This window comes from Antedon bifida, chromosome 11 (assembly GCF_963402885.1).
Source record: "Antedon bifida chromosome 11, ecAntBifi1.1, whole genome shotgun sequence".
Lineage (NCBI taxonomy): Eukaryota > Metazoa > Echinodermata > Crinoidea > Comatulida > Antedonidae > Antedon > Antedon bifida.
In genome coordinates, this window is record NC_136236.1 from 5029305 (window position 1) to 5052631 (window position 23327).

Here is a 23327-nt window from a genome sequence, read left to right on the forward strand (position 1 = left end):
TCTTTGTAGATTCACTTCACAAGTTAATCCGTTAGCTATCTCAAACAATCCTGGAAAGAGCAAACAATTATTACCAAAGGAGTGTGGCTTCACCGTTGTTGCAATAATATATTGCGCAAACAGAAAAACAACGACACATTATGCAAATTATTTTCTGAATAAAATCAAGTTTCTATTCACTGGAGGTAACCTGCGGAGAGAAACGTAAACAAAATGGAAGGCGTTACGTATGAAAGTGACAATCCGTGACGTTGATGTGGTTATATTCCTCATTTAATGACAAACTCGTATCCCATGTGATTGTTAAGGTGTTAAATCAAACAACAGATCTCCACTTAGTTTATTAGATAATTTAAGTTATTTAGGTCGATTTTCAACTGATTTGATTTAGTAACGTGATATAGATTGTGTCTCATATATTTGCTAATAATACCCCACAACCCAACCCCCATTCTTTCTATTTGTCACTTAGATTTTCAACTACTGTATATACACTATTAAAGCTTGGTTTCCACTATAGAGACGCTTACGCAAGCGAGTTGCCCAATGACCAGTGACGGTTCGAATAATCCATCGCTTGTGATTGGTCAAATCATTTACGTTGCGTTATGGCACGTCTTTGTGTTTCGTCTCTAGTACAGTGGGAACCATAAATCTATGGTTGAAATTAGCTGCGTACTATAACACACTTAAGCAGATTCTTGATATTGATTGGAGGACTGCGGGTCATGTGATAATACAAATATAATAGTAGGCCTAAACTCGTACGTAAGAGTGTAATATTCCTGTTTAGCTTTTTTTGTAGGCCTACGAAAAAAAGAATGTTCTCGCGTACGAAAGTATCAGGGCGCGGCTGTCATCCAACTCATAAACATTCATTATTTGTATACTACGATTCCAATACTGCTGACAGAGACAAAAATAACACAAGGCCTACAGTAATTCATGACGTCACCGAGTGGAGTGCCCTGGGAAAACTACCGTTATTTACATACGTAACAATCCAGGTAAAATAGAGGGCGATATCACAACATATTTTTAAGGGATCAATACAGTTTGTAATCATCCGTTGTGGTAATACTTGAGGGCGTTAAATAATAATTTCGGAAGCAAGGCATCCAATGTCCATAGAAGATGTACTGAGAACAAGTACTAGCGCCCTCTAACGTGAGTTCAACGAGTTCAGTATTGCAGATCAGTATTTTTTCTGTAAGTACAACTTCAGAACGATATGGCAATTTAATGGATTAGAAGTATACTCATGGCGCGACAACACTCTATTACTGAACGGCTGTGAATAACGCTATGTGTATGAGGATTCACAACTAAAAGCGTAAGTTGTACATTATTTTATATTAAATAGTGCAATAGTGGATCGGTGGGCCATGGGATGAGCTTCTGAAGCTACGACGATGAGATGCGCGTAGCAATATTGATGACAAGTGTAGGAATGTTGAACCTACTTTTGACTGCCGAAAATTTGTATAATCTCAAGTCATATTTAATTTATATCATTTTCATAATAATATTAGGCCTATATACTTTTTTAGTTATGCGCTGCACGTTCCCCACGCAAGCTAGGATTTCCTCTTCGTTTATCATACAGACGTATTATTTATGGAAATATAATAACGCGACGATATTTCAACAATTGATGTGGATGTCATAACATTTATTTTATGCATGACGAAGGTTCGAGGTTAACAGCAAAAACGATCGCTTGGTTAAATTGATGTAATAGAATAAATATGAATTCAGTATGTCATGAAGAGACGTCATGAAAAAAAGGAAACGCGCGCGTTGAAAACCTGATATCAATAATAGATACTTTTGTACACCGCGTCGATACTGACCGCGTGCTTTCACTTGAGGATACGCGCACTTTTAGATGATGGTACGCGCGCTTTTAGATGATAATACGCGCACTTTCAGGATGATACGCGCACATTCAGATGATGGTACACGTGCATTAAGATGATAATACGCGCGCGCAAAACATTACGGTTTTGTTGACGAGTCGGACTATAATAAATTATGATTTTACATGCCGCATTTTCTATATTCTGTATTAAATAACGTTGTGTATTAAATTTAGTTTTGCATTTTCTTGACGTTTGTGATATAAATTAGGAAAATTCAGAGTGATGAAGGTGATAATGGAATAATGATAATAAACGGAAATTGTTATCAACAAATGCACGCTCACTATACACACCTTGCAAATTACAGTACTCATGCTAAACTATATGTTTTCATCAATTACAAAACAGTATATTTAAATATTTAGTAGATACTTAAGTATGTAACAGACAGACTCCATGGACATGCTAAGTAAATTCTAAACGATAGATTTTTTTTTCAATTGCATTTGGCGAGATTCGTCTTAACGACTTTATAATGCGTGATTTAAAAACACGAGTGTAATGCTGTATGTGGTGATGTATGACTGTGAATAAAATGCTGACTACAAATCGTAGTTTAATACATTACATAAGCATAACGATTGTAGCCGTATGGAATAAGCCAACATAGTATTACACGTCTGAAATGAGATGAAATGCATTGATTTTCATGCATTTAATACATTTCGTAAACCATATTTATTATGAAAATTATATTATAAATTGATACAAAAGGCTGCAATCGGAAGTTATCACGATTGGTTGATATCAATATTATTTTTTTTAAACATGATGATGTGAATATGTTGATACGAATGAATGATAACAAAATAGATAAATTGAAAATTATATTATAAATTGGTACAAAAGGCTGCAATCGGAAGTTATCACGATTAGTTGATATCAATAATATTTTTTTTAACATGATAATGTGAATATGTTGATACGTATGAATGATAACATAGATACATTATGATGAAAATGATGGTTGTGTTGATATTAATGATAATGATAACCATATTGATAAAGATGATTAAATTAAATAAAAATGAAAATGATAATTGTAAGGATGGATATTTACAAAGTGTTGATTAGTAATTAATATGAATGAAATGGTACCAACATTTTTTGTACCGTATTTATTGAGGGTGATCCATCCAGCAATTGCTGATCATTAGGGACCCTCAGAGGTTCACAAGACAAACATATACACAGGATGCTCTATATAAACAAAGTCTTATTACAAGTCTTTGGGAGTGGAGTTGTAATTTTGTCCTTAGAGAAAATCTTGACATGTGACGGGACTTGAACCCAGGACCCTTGGAGTGGTAGCCAAGCATAATAACCACCAAGCCACAACTCCACTCAAACCACCAAGCCACAACTCCACTGATAAATAAGTGTGTATAGTAATTCTAAAAGATGGTGATTTGACGTGTAAAATTCACTGGTAAAAATTCCAATTCTGGTAGACCAGGCCTAAGATACAACATTAATAAAAATACAGTATTAAGTAATGGATAATGTTGTAAATTCTGATATATTTTAGTAACAAACGAATATAAAATGTATGATAATGTACAATATTTTAATGTATATAAAGTAATGTACGCTTCTGTAACATATTTAACATTACAACTGTTTTAACATGAACGTCACGTGGGCGCGTTGTAGGGAATCACGTGACTATTAAGCGTTTCGTTGTCAAAATGAATTAAAGTAAAAATAATCGAAAAATACTACGTGGAAGAATTTACGTTAATTTCCAATCCGAATCAAGTGGGTTTTTTTTCAATTTGTGCCTTCCATACCTATCAACTAATATCAAATAATGTATTAACTAATATGTATTAATATGTCGTAGACGAGTGTATTACGAGGTATTATAAGAAATAATATGCGTATTTCTATATTCGTGACAATCTGCATAATAATGTCTGAACTGATTGAAAAAAACAAAAATGACTTCTAAATAACAAAGAACATAATTAGATATTTATGACAAATTAATATAGACGACAATTTCAATTTACTGTTAAAAATGACTGATACTTGAGCTAGATGACTGTCGTGGCAAACGTTGTTGATATAGCAGCGATTCAAGTGTTTCGAGTACTCATGAAAAAAAAATTCATTCATGCATTCATTCATTAATGTTGGATTATTTAAATATTCATTTATTCAGGTTAAACACATAACATGAATGACTAGAAAATGTTGGCGTTTATTCAAGAAGATAAAATCATAGAAAACAATTTCGAGAAAAAAATTCAGTACAATCGTTTAGAATTAAATTTTAAAGAATTTAGAAATATGCCCTCGCGTAAGTAGTAAATCGAAACCCTTAAGACTGAAACAGATGGTTCCTGGTATGCGAGATATATTCAGACCATCAATATGAATACACTAATGCTAAGTAATCCTAATCCGAAGTATTAATCATAATACTAATCTCAACACTAATCATAACACTAATTCTAAGCCAAATCCTAATATTAATCATAATCAAAATCCTAACATTAATCCTAATCCAAACACTAATCGTAGGACTAGTAACAGTAAACACTAATCCTCATCATAACACTAATCGTAGGACTAGTAACAGTAAACACTAATCCTCATCATAACACTAATCCTAATATTAACATTAATCATAACACAAATCCTAACAATAATCGTAGGACTAGTAACAGTAAACACGAATCCTAATCATAACACTAATCCTAATCGTAACATTATCCCTAACACTAATCCTAATCCAAACACTAATCGTAGGACTAGTAACAGAAAACACTAATCCTAATCATAACACTAATCCTAATATTAACATTAATCATAACACAAATCCTAACACTAATCGTAGGACTAGTAACAGTAAACACTAATCTTAATCATAACACTAATCCTAATCGTAACATTAATCATAACACAAATCCAAACACTAATCGTAACACTAATCCTAAGACTAATCCTAATCCTAACATTAATCATAACATAAATCCTAACACTAATCGTAACACTAATCCCAATCCTAACACTAATCGTAACACTAATCCCAATCCCAACACTAACTGAATACAGACAGTCATGAGTATGCTGTTGTCTTCATTTTGACGGGCCATTATCTCTGTTGTATTCATTAACTAAAATGCTTCTTTGCGGAAGTTATCGCAAATTACGGAATTTGTAATAAATGTCCATCTGCCCAAAATAATGGGTACTTTCGTTTTCGTAATTACGTCATGGAATGTCCAATTAGGCCTAACTGTAATTCAAACTCGAAATGGATGTAATCGGAAATTGGCAAGTACAAGAAAGAATAAAAGAACCCGGAATTAAACGAAAGAGATAAGAAAAGACAACGATCATAGATGAGTTATGCTCTATGACGTCCTAATTCAGATTTTCAATTTGGTAATAGGTCTTCTTTTATCCCGTTTATCAGAAGCTAATAACCCTCGACAGCCATTACAACTCAGATGAAACCAACTCTACAAACATCTCAATAAACATTACTAAATTATAATGTTAAATGCCAAAATGTTAATGGAAATAAATATTCACTAAAAAAACTTTGTGCTCAAAAAGCTTTAAAAAATATCGCGATAAATAACTATAGATCACAATTTTCGACACCATTTTCTCTTACTTTGTGACTTTCCATTTCAAATCATTTATGGGGCGCGATCACCGCCAAAGGAAAGCTTGGTTGATTCGCATTCAAGACACAACGATACAAATTAATTAAGATTAAAATGTTTTAAATGATACTCGAAGTCTATATCACTCATCTCGAAAAAAAGATACACAAACGAACTCCCTTTTATTTTATTTCGCATTAAAAAAACAACAGCAAGAAAACATTTCAAGATTTTGGAAAACCTAACACTAGGCCAGTGTTTTGTTAATCTATAATTTTATCATATCATTGCGTCTTAATAATAATAATACCAGTAACTACGATATGTTACTTAAAGAAATGAATGCTTTGACTATAAATATGGACAAACTCATAACGCATCATACTTAAAATGAATACCTAAATAACCAATCACCTAATACGATACAGTAATAGTATCATAAATCAGGTCGATTATGAAGGTTTACTTGGAGGCCTTGCCAGGGCTTAGTTTTAATTTTAGTGGCTGTTATCTTCAGTGATACTTACGAACGAGACAAATATAATTATCTATTTGATGAGCGTTTGAACGCGCGCGTACAAAAGTCGTAAATATTCATCAGTGTTTGAACGCGCTTATAAAAAGCAGTGCACATTCATCAGTGTTTGAACGCGCGCGTACAAAGCCAAAAGCATTCTTCTGCCGCCTTTGGACGCGCGGGTATTCATACACATTCATCAACGTTTTAACGAGCGCGTACTCTCTTTTCTTGGTGGTACTAATATTACTTGTTTATTAGATTCTATTTAATAAATACTATTGTAGCGACTCAATTACTGAATGTAAAACCCGGACTCAAATTTACAACTTAAAAACTTGTTATAGGCGTGCGTGTTGGTTATATATATAATCTCGCGTGCCGTACAAATTATCTAATTCATTACGGGATCAGAAAACTGCGCTACACTTCGATATCAGTTGACCTTTGAACCCGGACAGTGTTCATTCCCTTCAGATGTATTATCTTATATATAATGTGTATATAAAATATTATTTAACACTTTGTCTACGTTTTGTACGTAATTACATCATAATTACAAGAATAATGAACCGAGCACTTTGTATCATTTTTCTCATTTAATCCGTTCGTTTAATATACGAAGTGTGAATGTACGATTTAATCGCTATCAATCAAAATTCATAAATATAAATTAAAAGTGAAAGAAAAGAGCATGTCATATTTTAACATGGAAATATACTTTCCAACGCATTTGCCAAATATAGTACTTTCTTTCTGTGCGTTGTCCCGGATGTTAAAATTGGGGTTGGTTAGGCTCGGTCTATACACAGGCGTCACATAATAGGCGATACATAATTATAATGTATTAACGAATTTGTATAGGATAGTGGAAAATTACGCACACAACACCGATAATTGGATTAACATTTAGGTTAGGTTATGACATTCAATTTTATTAATAGCCTACTCATATCGCCAACAATACTTTAAACATGATTATTATTAAGGCTTTACTGTTGAATTTATTTTATTCAATTAAAGTAAACCGCAGAAGGCATGATGTGTTTAACTCAGTTCACGATAAAAATGAATCCATTAAAACTAAGCTTTATATAATGTTGTTCTTATTTCTGAATATTCTGAATAAAAAATCCAATTCACCTGCGTTGAACCTCAGAAAAACGTTGGATATTCAATAAGGTTGTCTGCTGAGTGTAATGTAAATTACAATAATATGATACATTGCATGTTTTCGACGCAATAAATGCAACGTTGAATTTATATCACTGGCTGTGTACAAATGGATCGGATTCATGTTCATTTATTTTTCATTTTTATAAAGTCGAAGATTGATTGATTTCTCGATAATGTTATGAATATCTCGTCTGGGCGACGTCGCGATCGCGTTCAAAAAATGGTCACAAGCGCGGTCAAACTCAGATAACAATAAAGGCACGCGCGCGTCAACCACTTTTTGACACTGGCGAGTTTGCATCCTAATTTAAATATGCAACGTAACCAATTAAACAATTGATTAATGCTATAATTATGAAAACGATTTATATATATAATTACACACCTTATCTACAATGCAGTTTGTTTCTTAATGTATGGTGAGGAATTCCTTCATGTTAGTATTATGCAATGGAGAACTTGAACATAGACAATATAGAACTGGAAATAGCTCCTACTAATGAGTAGTAAAAGTAATTATTATTCCGTGATTATATTATATATCAACACTATCTAATGTACGGTTCAGGTGACAATGTAAAAAGGGTATAATCAGTACAGTAAAGGCCAATTTACACAGACGAGGGGTAGGCCTAACGGTAATACAAATACAGAATATATGTACAGACCTATGACCATTTACCCACACAACGCGAAGCAGACGGGCTGTTCGGGATAGATATATACAGATTATACGTGGGACAAGCTAAGCGGTTTTCCTCTTACCGTTACCGCTCGTCTGTGTATTGCCTATACGTTGGTTAATTTTAGGGGTCCGTGTTTCACTAACGCCGCACTAGACTACCTAGGTTTGAGAGTAACGTTCTGCGCATGATCATAGATTTCTGGGAATCATCATAAACTCCTTGTCGATGTTAGTTGACGCAACTCACGTTGCACTGCAGATGTATCAATTAGTTTTGTTGTTTTCCAGTGTTACACTGGATACAGACTGAAATAAACACTTACAAGACGAGTATCACTTTGAAGGCACTAGCGGCATGCAACTGACATTTCAAATGTTCTAACAAATTGATTATCGACAACAGATCTGTGAATTTTACCGATGAGGAAAATACGTTTTAACACTGATTCCATATGCTCACTAAAACAAGGTAAATACATATTTAATTATTTGAAGAGAACTTTTGCCCGGATAGGGACTCTTTTTAATTCACGAAACTAATTTCCACTAAACTAAGAAGGAGGACCATGATGTAAAATCGTTACCCGATTGTGTAATCCTGGATTACATAATTAAATAAATAAATAAAACAATTTCCTTCTACGATTCCCCATAATGCTCAGTAGTGGCACTGTAGCTTGGTGGTTAACGTGCTTGCTGTCCAATCCCAAGGTCCATGGTTCAATCCTGACCTAGTGCCAGGGTTGTTACTCACGATTCTTTCAACTCCACTCCCTAATTTAGTTTATAAGCATGATAAATTATAAAATAGTTTATCTCATCCTGTAATTGGCGAGTTTGTGCTCGCTGTTGAGTATGAAATAAAGAAAGGTAAACTTCTTTTTATTTCAATTACTTTCAGTACTAATTAGGATATATTTACGACCAACAATATCATTACTAACTTTGCCTTGAGGATAACGATAATATACGGTCTCGTTGACTAAACTAATATTAGTAGGCCTATGTTGCAAAGAAATAAAGTAATTTGATTTTTGGTTATCTGTATAATAATAATATAAACCAGTTATTCGCCATTGTCTATTGTGTTACACACGTGTAATATTCGTGCGACACGCGAGGTTCAACTCAATGCTATACAAAGTACGGGGAAACTTTGTTTCCAAGAATAATATATTATGCGAGTTGTGTTAAATGTATAGTCTAGCGCATTTGATCAACCAATGGCCAAAAAAATAGCATAATGGTATAATCCTTATGATTGATAAGACCAGTGTAGCCTACCGACTAACTAAATAAATTTTAACTGTTTTGGTTTAAGGCACGTAATACATATACTATGTGTTGTTCAGTTAAAATAAACGCATAATGCCTAAATAACATTGTCAAAACATGTCAAATTAGACTAAAGAAGTTTGTTGAAATAACGATTTTGCTATCGACACGTTTGCAAAGTAAACTAATTAACATTGTAAAATCGGTAAGTCTAGCATTACGTAGGCTTGTATAGGTCGACCGCCTCTTACATCACGCTCGAATCACTTCAAAAAGTCTTATTAATTAAACAAAATTAAACACAGATGACTTGGTTCTGATCAATACGATACACAGTAGCAATATGTAACAATGCTGAACCAATCTTGTGGAATAATGTGGCCTAAATTGTGTAATTATGAATCACACACAAAGTTGAAAAAAACCTGTAAACAATATTACAATAATTCATTGGCTTGCCATACTTTGAGATGCTTGCGCTCCATGAGGTAGACACGTAGTTAGTATAACGCTACACAGACTATAGCTAGGCCCACGAGTCATACGAATCTATTGAAGACCTAGTTCCTGAATATCATTTAAATCAAAGGCTTTTATAGCACAATATTTGTAAAGAAGTGCAATAAGGTACAATGGTAATAATAGTATCATCATTAAATAAGTTTTACAAAAATAAAAGCCTTTATAGCACAATGTTTTTATAGCAGTGCAATAAAGCATAATGATAATGATATTATCAGTATTATTACATTTTAAAAATTATATAGGCCTAATTATTATAATCCTATACAAAAAGTATTACCATTTTTAGAAAATCAAAAGCCATTATAGCACAACATTCTTTTAGCAGTGCAATATAGTATAGTAATGATATGTTTTTGTTTAAATCAAATGCTTTATAGCACAATATTTTATAGCAATGCAATAATTATAGTAAATGGTAATAGTATCATTATGTTAATTTTAAAACATATATTAAAATATGCGCCCTGAATGCATGAAAAAATGTTAATAATAAAAAGCACAATCATGTTTATAGCAGTCCAATATAGTATAACGATAGTATCATATATCAACTTTAAAACATAGATTAAAATATATGCGCCCTTGAATAATCACTGAATGTATGATATAATGTTACATACTATACAAGTCAAATGAATCTAGATCGTTCAAAATTACAAATCATTTCGCAATAGAAACTGAAATCACAATTTCAGCTTCGTTGCATGCGTACTTGATTCAAATTGGCAGAAAAATATTCTATGATTATTATGTGGAGCCATGACATTGTATTGGAAATCGAAATATTACGCTGGTTAAATAAAGCAACATTAACATAGCAATGTATGTTTAAATATGTATACATTCATCCAATATCCACTCATGCTTGTGTATATGACATATATGAATGGGATTTGTAATGATAATGTGTACATAGTCTTGCCGTGATAACGTTGTGTATTATATTGATGTTATTATTGTTTAATTATTATTAGGAGGCCTATTCTAACTAATTATTATAACTATATTTACACCACCTGCCGGCTGACAACCACTAACGTGATTCTCATCTTCGTCTGTATACATGACGTCACCAAACATAATATAACATAATAAACTATTTAAATATAAAATGGGTAGAAATAATATAAACTCTTCTATGTAATAAGCTAGGCCTAAGTCAACTAAGTCAATCAAATAGGAGGCTATCAATCAATAATAACCCAGGCTTATATAGAACATTATAATATATCTACCACTTACAGGCCTAATAAGTATCCGAAGATTGTCATCCATTAGATTAAGAATCTAGGCTGGTCAATTCGTCCACATCTCGAGGTTACATTTCCTCATAGAGAGATGGGAATATAGATTTTGTTTTAAACATTATGCATTCTTTAGATCTTAAACAATCTTTTGATATAATCCACTTGAGAATAATGATCTAATACCATGATTTATACGGTTCTTAAAGATGCTGAGTGTTTAGGAAATTATGTTAAACTTTGCATAATTGATTTTGCTAAAGCCTTTCATCTTGACGATCACTATTCTTATTAAAAAGTTAATTGGCATTCGGGAACTTAATTCTTACCATTCTGAAACTTCCTAACTAATCACATTAAGTAGAATTATTTGGTTTCATATAAGAGACAACAAATGTTCACTGTAATACGTCATAGTTTAACACTAACATGTCATATGCTTGCATAAACACGTCATTTACAATAACACGTCACCTGTTTACACTAACACGTCATATAATTACACTAACACGTTACGTTTAAACATACACGTCATGTGTTTACACTAACACGTAACATTTTTACACTAACAGGTTATATTGACACAAACACGTCATATTGACACAAACACGTCACCTGTTTACACTAACACGTATATGGTTAAACTAATACGTCATATATTTACACTAACAGTCGTATGTTTACCCAAACTCGTCATACGTATACACTAACACGTCATATATTTAAAATAACACGTAATATGTTTACACTAACACGTAATATGTTTACACTAACACGTTATGCTTACACTAACACGTAATATGTTTACACTAACACGTTATGCTTACACTAACACGTAATATGTTTACACTAACACGTCATATATGTATATAAACACGTCATATGTTACACTAACACGTAATATGTTTACACTGACACGCGTTATGTTTACACTGACACGTTATGTTACATTAATACGTAATACGTTTACACTAACACGTCATATATGTTTACATAGACACGTCATATGTTACACAAACACGTCATATGTTACACATACACGTCATATGTTACATTAACGCGTCATATGTTTATACTAACATGTCATAAATGATGTGTACACACACGTTTATGTTACACTAACGCGTCATGTTTACACTAACACGTCATAAATTTATGTCCTTAACTTTAATTAATTTTAACTAACAATTATTGTCTAAAGAATTTAGAACACGACACATTTGTAACGGTCAGTGCTTTCTCGACAAATAGGATGGCTAGGTTATATAATAACATAATTTACTTATTAATGAAGCGGAGTTCTGTTTTAATAATTTATAATAATGACTTCAATATGCACTGGTACGGTAGGCTTACTATTGCAATATCCGTTACGCTTTAGCGCATGTGCAGTTAAAATGTCCGATTGTGAATGAGGGTTCTTTTTATTATAAAGCTGGAAATGCTGTGCAGCAAGAGTTACGTCATGCGCACATGCGCAGTTGATAATAATGAGAATGGTTTTTTGTGGAAGGTAGAATTTAACTTAAATGTTTGACAGTTAATATACAGTAGTTATTATAGTCCAATATAATGCAATGGAAATAAAGCTGACATACCATAACTGTGTAGTGTAGTAATGTTCCCATTCCATGTTCGATGTGAAGCCCAATATGCAAGAACACTTATGATTAGATCTGTCACAAATTAAGTTGATCCCAGATGGAATAATGACAACTATGTAATTACAGCATCTCATTAGACAATTATTCACAAACACACGTTTATGTATATTTAATTATATATGGAAGGCTAAAACGTTGGTCATGACTTTAGAGTATATATATATATATATATATATAACACGTTTTGTAATCAGCGTTGTTGTACGTTTAATTGGTATGATGTTGATGTTAGATGAATGTAGGCGCCGTGTATTCACGACAGCTCGAGTCCACCTCTTTTATTTGATGAACACACGGTACTAAGCGCATTAAATACGTGATGCAAAGTGCCGTCATAAAGATATACAACGTTGACACGTGCTTACAAATGACGGATTTTCTGAGGGAGCTTTCGATTTGTGACCCCCTAAGATGTTTTAAATTATGTATTACGTTATTTGTTCAATTGTTTGTGACCACCTAGGATATTGTAAATTATGTATTACGTTATTTGTTCAATTCCTCGTCCAGCCCTGTAAACTCTTGCAACGATCACAAAAATAGTTCAAATGCGTAACTGTGGTAATCCCAAGGTCGCAACCTAGACCTAAATTCGATCAAATTGGGTCCAACGACTTGACAATAATTGCCAACACAATGTAGTAGTATGAATCATATGTCTAAAGCTCTGTCTACACTGTCAAATTAGTTTGACAAGAAAAAATGTGATGTGCCTAAATATGGTAGTGAGATGACATTATCATGTCCATATATGGGCACATCACACTTGTTTGTCACATAAAGTTTGATAGTATAGAAAGAGCTTCAGGTAATTAAGGTCGTCGCAAAATCTAAATCACCCCATTAACAATGTTTGAACGCGCGCGTCACTTCCATTGTGTCTCCTCATGACGAAAACGCGCGCGTCACTTTCATTGTGTATCCTTATGATGAAAACGCGCGTGTCACTTTCATTGTATCTCCTCATGACGAAAACGCGCGCGTCGTCAGTCATGTCCGAACGTCTGCTGAACTTGTAAACGCTTTGGAGGAACTATGTTTAATTAATTATAGTTCTAAGAGATGACACTCGAGCATTAAAGCCGAAAGGGCTGCAATTAAAATAATTGTATAACCACTTTAGAGGCTCCGAGTTTGATTCCTTCATACCTAAAAGACTACGATCAGCCGGTCAATGAAGTGTGATTTCCCTTGCCTATCATTTACCGTAAGATGCCATATCCTCGCATTGGTAATTTGTATAATGAGAAATCCTAACAGACAATATTGTATTAGGTCATGCATACATGCACTACGGTACTTATATCGGTAAGGTATTACTATAATTATTATCATGATTAAAATGCAGTACTATTGAGAGGCTTAGATTAGGTGGCAAAGACGCATGCTTGCATTCCTTTATAGTGTAACTGGTTTGTGCCTGTCGTACACATGTTACACGCATATCAAACAACATAGGCAAGGACCAAGTGCTATACAGTACATAGGCCTATAATGTTACTCACAATACTCGCGAGTATCTCAGTTCTGAAATGTAAGTATAAGTTAAGCTAATGTTCTTAAGGCAAATATATCCTTATATATCAGATGTTAAAGGGGAACCTATATAACAATTCACTAACAAGTGAGGCCTAAGTGTTTTTCTATAGAGCTTTATGCTTTCCTTTCTTCTCCGCATAGTTCCTAATTTTTATTGTGCTGAGTAAGTTACCGATCATGAAACCTACTGTTACTGTTCCCGAGACCGGGTGTGGTCGAAAGATCGCTTCGTAATTGAATATTTCAACAGTTTCCTCCACAATTTTCAATTTCTCAATCAACAAGTTAGTGCCATTGTCTGTGTTTCTAAGAAACTACGCCTACTGAATTTACTAAAAATAATCTCAGGTTAAATGAGGGACAGTTAAACATACATTATACTAATATATGAAATAGAAACACAGCGTGAAAAAACAACTATTGACCGAGTGACACTAAGTAATGTTGTTGATATATTATTCAATCGACAAATCATAAATGCCTAATAGAGGTTACTTAATGTGTGTCAGCCGTACGATATAATACCCGTATCTGTAACATTAACAGAATGATTCACTCTTCTTGAACAATAAATTTACAACGTGTCTAAAAGGCAAAATATCCTTAAGCTAATAGACAATAGATTGAAGAAGTATTTTCATCAGAAATAATACTGAAGAGCATATAATACACTGTTTATCATTTTCTTTATAAGACATACATTATAGACGGCGCTATATTTCCGGTTGTATAACATAATTATTAATAGGGTTTCAAAAGTCTACCTTATCTTGCAAAAATTTAGAAATGTCATGCGTACACTTTTTTTACTCCCGGTAAACATAGAATTAAACGCAATGAAACACAAAAAAGGAAGAATTAAGAAATAAACTATAGGAGGCGCTATATTTCCGGTTGTAAATAATGATTAAGGTTTTCACACAGTCGACATTATCTTTACAAAACAAATTTTAGAAATGTCATGCATAGAGTTTTTAAACATAGATATAGTAGAATTAATTGCTATCAATGTACCATTTCTTTCTAACGTATTATTATAAACTATAGGAGGCGCTACATTTCCGGTTGTGAATATGATTAATGGAGTTTTAAAGATGTATTGTCCCCCAAAAACATGAAAAATGAAGATTAATTAAATCAGATTTTGAATAGGTTATTTTGTAGTTTTAATAAAGTGAATCACTTCCATAGAAAAAAAAAACGGAAAACAATAATGTTTCCCTTTATAAAATAACATGATAAATGGTTGAATTCAACCAAAAATCCATTGGCTGGCAGCCAATTTGACCATTTTTTGCTTTAAATTCCAGTTTTTTCAGGTAAATAAATTTTCTTTTGATCCAATTTTTGGTCGAAGTCAATAACTTTTATGTGACATTAAAACGGCATATTCAACAAAAAAAATGTAAAAAAATTATTTTCAGGAGGACAATACATCTTTAAATTACAATTTTTTCAGGTAAATAAATTTCCGGTTTGAGATAATGATTATATGATTTATAAGTCTACATTATCGTAAAAACATTCCTAGAAATGTCATGGATACGTTATACCCTGGTAAACTTGGTGTTAAACATACATATTAGTGCAGAAATGTGCTATACATTTCCGGTTGTACATGATTAAGGCTTTGTATAGTACCTTATCTTATAAACATTTTTAGAAATATCATGCATATACTTTTTTAAGATAAAGATATTATAGTGGTATTAAACATAATGACTTTTCAATGTTCTAAAGTATTAAAACATAAACTATAGGAGGCGCTATATTTCCGGTTGTGAATAATAATGAATGGAGTTTTTTAAACAGTCTAACATTTGAAAAATGTCATGCATACATTTTATTTACCCCTGGTAAACTTGGTGTTAAACATTTTGATATAATACACGATTTTTTTTTATAACGTGTTAAGGCATAAACTATAGGGGGCGGTATGTTTCCGATTGGGGTTTTAACAGTTTATCCTATCTTACATTTAAAAATACGCAACTCTTTATAATTGTGTCTATTACTTATTTAGCCACTACACTCTTCCTATGTTTTGAAGTGGAAATAAATGTATTATTGATTGAATAATTTTAATATATTCATATTTTTTTTTAATATGAATTACATGAAAAATAAATAACAGAAAATCTATAATGTTCGACCATGAACCTTCTTTAAAACAAATCAAATATAATAATTTGTTCCAACCGAAACATTATTGTTTAGTTTATTTATACCGGTGTGTGTAATTAATTTTTCTCAACACCCTTTTTTTCATCGTTTACAGACGAAAAAAAAAAATTAAAAAAAATAAATTTGAATCAGTCAACAAAATGTAAGTTCACTGACACAGCAGATACATTCCTAAGAATGAAGTGTAATTTCACAACAAGAACGTATTATCAAAACTGCTTGAAACAGTTAGTATGGAGGGCTCATGGTTACAGGAATCAACTTATTTCTCTACTTAAAGTCCAAATCAAACCTCTAACCAGGCCATCAACATTCATTCCTATTCCCCATTTACTCAGATCTGGCCGGTAATTTCGTTCTCTCTGTTTGATATGCCTAAATGCTGCTTCCTGCTTCCGTGTGGGTCTACCAATTTGACAATGTTGCTGAAAATATAGTATATACGCATGCGCAGTAGTTTGTTACTCAGTAGTAAGATGTAGTCTGTTGTGCCAAGTCACACAATCGACTAAAATTGTGTAAAAAGTTCTGTTTATAATTTGACATTTCTCTACTTTTACAGGATCATGATTTTGGAAACGAGCAACATCTGTCCTTTGGATTACCACATGTACTATCAAACAGTCCACGCGGGTGTTTCGTAATGTTCTACGTCAACATCAGACTACTAGCATTGACTCGAACATTTCTATTGCTAGCAATGGTCAGAATAAACCAACCTGTGGAATTTTTATTCTCTGTGTGTTCTACCATATTACAGATTAATGTTGTATAAATACGGTAGAAATTTACAAGATACATATACCACAATGGCAATGGACCTTAGTGAGTATTCGATTGAAGAGGAAGCGGAACGAGTTGATAGTTGGATTCGTAACGCGTCTTCGCTTCAAGATCAATGGCGATTACGTGACTTCCTCAAAGCCCTTGCCATCTTGCCTGAATCGTCACGTGATCTTTATTGGCGCTACGTGCAGACGATAACAGAAACTTGCCTGGAAATATGCCTCGCTCACCTACAAATTTTACACAGCGTAAAAGAGGAATTTCTATTTCACAATGTACTGGAATTAGTTTGGATGGCGTGTGCGTACGGCAGTGGAAGAAAACGAATTGCCGCCAAAAGCAGAGGGATATTTCCGATATTCATTCATAGTCTGACGCAAAATATGAAACCTGAAAAACGCCATACAATGATGGCTATGGAAAGCTGCGCACAAGCGGACAGTGTGTCCAGAGCTATATATGCCATCGTTCACAACATGTTGCTGTGCAACGGAGAAGTTGGTTTCACGTCAAAAATTGACTTTAGCACGAGTGGCCTTCTGCAGTTAATTGTCTGCTGTCTTCCTAGAGTTAAAAACTCAGAGCATGGAGAGTCGTGCTTGCGAATCTTGAATATCATTACGTCTCCAGGAGCCGTTGGAAAAGAATACGTTGATACTGGATTAGTCTTCAAGTCAATATCACAATACTGCAATGATCTAAAGACTCACGAGGAAGGCAGACGTCTGAAGATTTTTGAACTCGCTGGGCGAGTTGGTGAAAACTTACGACGTGCGAATGGCATCATTAGTCATTACCCTGTAGGGCTGTGCAGTGAGAACTGGAACCGCCCGATATTGAACAATAACAATGCTGACATACCAGTCAAGTGGTGTTCACTCCCGACATGTAAGAAGTCAGACGAAAACTGCGTAGTGACGCTTAAGCTTTGTGGGAACTGCAAGCTGTCGCGATACTGCAGCATACAGTGCCAACGACAGCATTGGGAAAGTGGACACCGTGAGAAATGTTGTGCAGTGTTTTACGTCGCTGGAGAATTCGATGATTGTTCGTGACCAAAGTTAATGTCTTGTGTTAGTTATGCTATAGAGTCATGCTATGAAATCTTGCAGGATATTTAATAGCTCAACGACCCTTTATTCATGGGCAAGAGTCCTCAGACGTCTTTTGGAATGCCACAGAGGAGGATTTTGGTGAATTGCAAGGAACACTTGGACGATGGCAAAAGATTGCGATTGCGATTACTGTTGTGATCAAAATGTCAGCATTATTAAAAATGGAACCATAATGCTTCTACCGCAACACGTGGAATTAAGCCTCGTATATCCTTAAATATTGTCCATAAGTTACCGTAAAAAACCGTTTATATTACTAAATAACTACGCTCCACGCGAATACGTACCATACACCATTTTCCAGTTTAAACCAGTATCCATGTCAGACTTCTTAACTCCGATAACGTTATCTTAATGTTCTGCGCAATATTACAAACATAAAATGTTTTTTATAACTTAATAAGCCTTAGGATTAATGCACTAAATCTCTATAATGGCAATTTCAGCAAACTTACCATTTCTACGTGCTTCTTTAAAATTCAAATTATGCTGTTTATAGTTAGGCCTAAATTGTTCATCTTTTTTCAGTATCCCCACTTATTCAGCCAATAGAGCAAACACAGGCATAGTAACTAAAAATACATGTTCTTATTGTCGTATAGAGGACACAATCGAGACCCAACCAAATGTCCGCTGAAAAGAGGTCGGTTATGTGTTAAAATATATGTTTCCTGGGAAAGTGTCCCCTTAATAGGAGTGTCCCAAAGTAAGAGTTATACCGTAGAAGGTTGAGTGTAGATCATTTCAAAATATTTACACAATATTAATCATGAAATTACATGTTATTTTTGTTGCTATGCCAACCAAACATTTACATTTAGCGAACATTTTACTGACAGCATTACGTGACTGTTCGCTTGATTATACGTAATTTGTAAGCATTCAATGTTGTACTGCATAAACAGACATATTTAAACAGGTTTTAACCAAATTCCTCTCTGGCTAGCGCACAAATGTATGTAAAATGTTACAATATCAATTTCAATGTATGTTTGCTTGTTGTGCCCTTCAAAGTGGATGGATCTTCAAAAATATTATTATATATTAATGTGTTTTGTATTCTTTTACCAGATGGTTCGGAATAGATCTATCATCACACTAAAAATAAGTCATAATGAGTTCTGGCTAAAATAGATGACTTTGGTAAAATGGATAAAAAAAAACCTCCTAAATCTTTCACATCTGTTACAGTGTGCGTTCAAAAATGCATATAAAAATGTTGCTGTTCTTTGCGGTATAGTCACCGGACGAAATGTATAGATCAACATCAACACATAAAACAGACATGACAATTTAAATAAAGTTCAAAGCGATTATGATTATCATCTGTTGATAAAATCAACATTTATAAATCGCGCTCTGCATACATTGTCTAGCACGCATGCGCAAAGCTCGTGGTCGCTACCTCTATACGTTTGTAATGGTTCATAAAGTTCGATAGCGTTTATATACTCGCGTCATATTGTAGGCTATTGCTATGAAATTCACGTTATTTCTCTAGCACGCACAAAATAACAAAACCTGTCTCGAAAATGCTCCTATAATATGCGATGTTTCTCTCTTTGCATTTTATAACAATAGCAATAGTAGGCCTATTGTATTGAATTGTTATAATTTGCTGCACAATAAATCTCACTCTATTAGATTTGTACAACCAGATATTAGCTTAAAATACTAACTCACCCTTAGGCCTACCGTACGTGTATAATAGCGTCCTCAATGTCGAAACGTGTGCCTCGCAAATTATTGCCAAAATAAAACGTGTAACAAATGTAAATCACACTAAAATACACTTCATGAATTTGAAAATCCTGAACACTATAGCAAGTACCGTAAACAAATAGAATAACTTAGAAACAAAATAGACAGCGTAATACTCTCTCTACTACAAACATATTGTACCATGTAGAAACACAATTCTGTACTGACATGTCTAAACTATATATGGTAATAAACAATGGATTAATATATTCTTGAATTTTAAAAATCTAAAACTCTTAGCATTGCAATTAACAAAATAGACTCCTAAAAATGTTTCATAATACCTGTATCTAAAATACCATTGATATAACCACTGTACAGAAAAATAGGCATACTAAACGTGTCTAAAATATGAACATGAATAATGAATATTCGTGGAAATGAGATTAAACAAGAAATATTTATCACAAAAAACGCCGTTCGACTTTCTGACGTAACAGTTTCAATTACAGTATTGTTTTTTCTTCAGAAATAATTATTTATTATCAATTATTTTTGTTTAAAAATCAGTATTAAACATTTTGTGTAACGTAACTATAGTCTGTCCTAATGTACAGAACAAAAATCTAATCATAAACTAAACTATAGTATTTATTATACCCGGCTTATTTTGACAGCTAGCCTACAAACAGACTGCATGGTATGGGTCGAGCATGGACCTATAAATTAGTTTACAAATTATCAATTCTGTCAGTCTGTAGTACTATAGGCCTAGGCCTAGTTTCGCGTGTGATACTGCTTCCAATTGCTTACTTCCTCTGGGAATATAACTGCCTAAAGGCGCGGCGCGAAAACAAACTCAGTACCGCTGCACTACAGTATATCATATATATTTATGATTGTAGGCCTACAACAATGTAACATCACTAAATTCCACATTCATTGTGATGCGGTATTGAATTGTAGCATGCCCTTCTCTGAACCTCACTGTTTCAGCACAACTATAATTATTTTAGTTTCATTGATTGATAGCCATGCTACAATTTGCGAACAAAATATTATAATATTTAATGCAATACACTTATATACTAACTGTGTATGATATTAAAGACAACTTAACCTAATTAATACATGTCACACACTTTCCAATTAAGAAAATGTGTTAATTGCCGCTGATCATGTCAATACTGAAGATGAAAATGTAGCTGGGCCATACACGGATTGCACAAAACAACCCGAAATGCAGTAGAATTTTTAAAATATACTGTCGTTAATGAGAAGATGGGAAACAAATAATAGTCTTTTCAATTCATTAAGTTAAGTGACTTTGTCACAATGATAAATGGAATTATTAATATCTTTATGTATAAATGTATGGAATTACCGTAGATAATATCTTAAAAGATTACCAACAGAAAGATATGCCTAATACTATGATGCATTTAAGGGAATCACGCCATTTCGTTCTTATCCAGAATGTCAGTAGAAATAATAGTGACTCCACAATAAGACACATGTTAAAAGCGCGTACAATACTTCATCATATCATCAACGCGCGCGTCACTTGGTGTGCGCATTCAGTTCATGATATCCTTGACGCTAAATAAAAAAATTGAATAATTTATGAAGTCGGAAAGGATCAATATTACTTTTTTGCTAAATTAACCCATGCCTTGATTGATGATGTGAAGAACAAGATAGTAGAATACATTTTAAAATGATGACATCGCCAATAAGAAACAAAAAATATCAGAATAAACACGCAACATCACGAGGAACTAATTTGCATAATATGTCATGACGTGTGAATACGTTATAGAGTTAAAAGGTTTCCACTTCTACTGGAAACGGTAACTCGCGTAAAACGGGAGTGTTGGCATGTATGCATGTAGGCCTACCGCCGCGGCGCGCCAATTCTAGAAGCTGAGCTCTACAGTTACGCCTATCTTTGAAACATTTCAGATTATACTGTCCTCGCTGCACTTGCTTCTCTCATAATACAGCATAACCTCTATTCAGGGGACACCGTTGGGAAATGGGTGTACCATTATTAATAGGGGTCACAAATAAGGGGTTACTATTGTATGTACACCACACAGGCGTGCAAGGCGCGGCACATGAAACACCGTAATCTCCGATAACTTAACAATGTTTTTAACACGAATAAATATAACATAACAACTCTTACCGTTCACCCAATTATTTCAGCGTCTTCTCAACTTCTTCCAATTCCTTTTGTTGCTTGACAATTTAAATGCAATGTTTAGTTATGCTGCTAAGGTCCTCTAATAAAAACAAGAAATATTATATGACGTTAATGATTGCATCAAAATTATGGTCGTATGGTATCGTCCTCCGTCCTAATATCGAGTAGCTAGGTTCGATCTCAATCATTTCCTTATAATGACGACATAATAGTACAAATATGGTTTTAAATAATTGATAATGATGCTGATAATCATACTATTTGAATACAATATTATACAATAGGTGTACAGTCGTACCCATTGTGTTTGAACCGTACGCACGGCATATCCGCTCATTTTTATGGCTGGACATCATTGTTAAAATGTTAATCTTTCACTCGAAAGGTATGAACCGCCGTTGGCTGAAATTGTCGTTTTAACAGCTAGCCTACGTTAAACGTTTGAGTTCGGCAACATATATATATTACCTACATTTTCTGAATATGCATTTAACGTGTTACGTCTTCTATGTTCAACTTGATAATTAATCATATTTAATCACATAGAGAGTCAGTGGAATTTCAACGCTAATATATAATTTCCACCTTTGTTATTGAAGTAGGCGTTATGGCTCAATTGACATTATGTAACGTGAATATATAGTTAGATAGGCCTACATTGTGGTTATAATGTGTTTTTTTACATGAGAGTATGATATCTCCATGATTTTCCCAATACCGGTAGGCCTATGCTATGGCACGTCTACTAACGGCAACCTGTTGGAAACGTAGGGTTAACGATCTGCCTTTAAGTTAAAACGGACAGTAAAATGTAGGCCTACACTCTGCCAATGATGTTTATAGTTACATCCATACAAATGTGCTTTTTGTTACATATCGCATGAATATTATACTCGAGCTTCACATACGAGGAGTAAAGGCATTTACCGTACTGTACGCTACTAACAGTCAAGCAGGCCGTAATGTACTCGAGAGTGTCTATGCCCTATTTGACATGGTTAAATTAGTCATAGCAAATTAACATTTTTCCACCATGAACTACTTATGTTTATATTTTAATATTTCACTTATTTTATATCTCAGGCCTAATGTTATGCTTTTCGTCCACTTTTCAAAGTCTTCCATAACAATAATTCCAATTGTATGTTTGCTGCCCTCTAATGTCAAT

General features: G+C 33.6%; 2 protein-coding genes across 3 annotated transcripts in view; one reads left to right on the forward strand and one right to left on the reverse strand.

Moving 5' to 3' along the window:
- Positions 1-23327, reverse strand: part of LOC144856363 (uncharacterized) — a 116044-nt gene that overhangs the window by 47405 nt on the left and 45312 nt on the right. For both annotated transcript variants that reach the window (XM_078714355.1, XM_078714356.1), the window contains one exon: positions 22142-22238. The gene's annotated coding sequence lies outside the window, so the exon portion shown is untranslated. The remainder of the gene's footprint in view (positions 1-22141; positions 22239-23327) is intronic.
- LOC144856219 (uncharacterized) lies at positions 17431-18806 on the forward strand. The gene has a single exon (XM_078714171.1). The coding sequence runs from the start codon at positions 17431-17433 to the stop codon at positions 18190-18192; it is 762 nt and encodes a 253-aa protein (XP_078570297.1). The 3' UTR covers positions 18193-18806.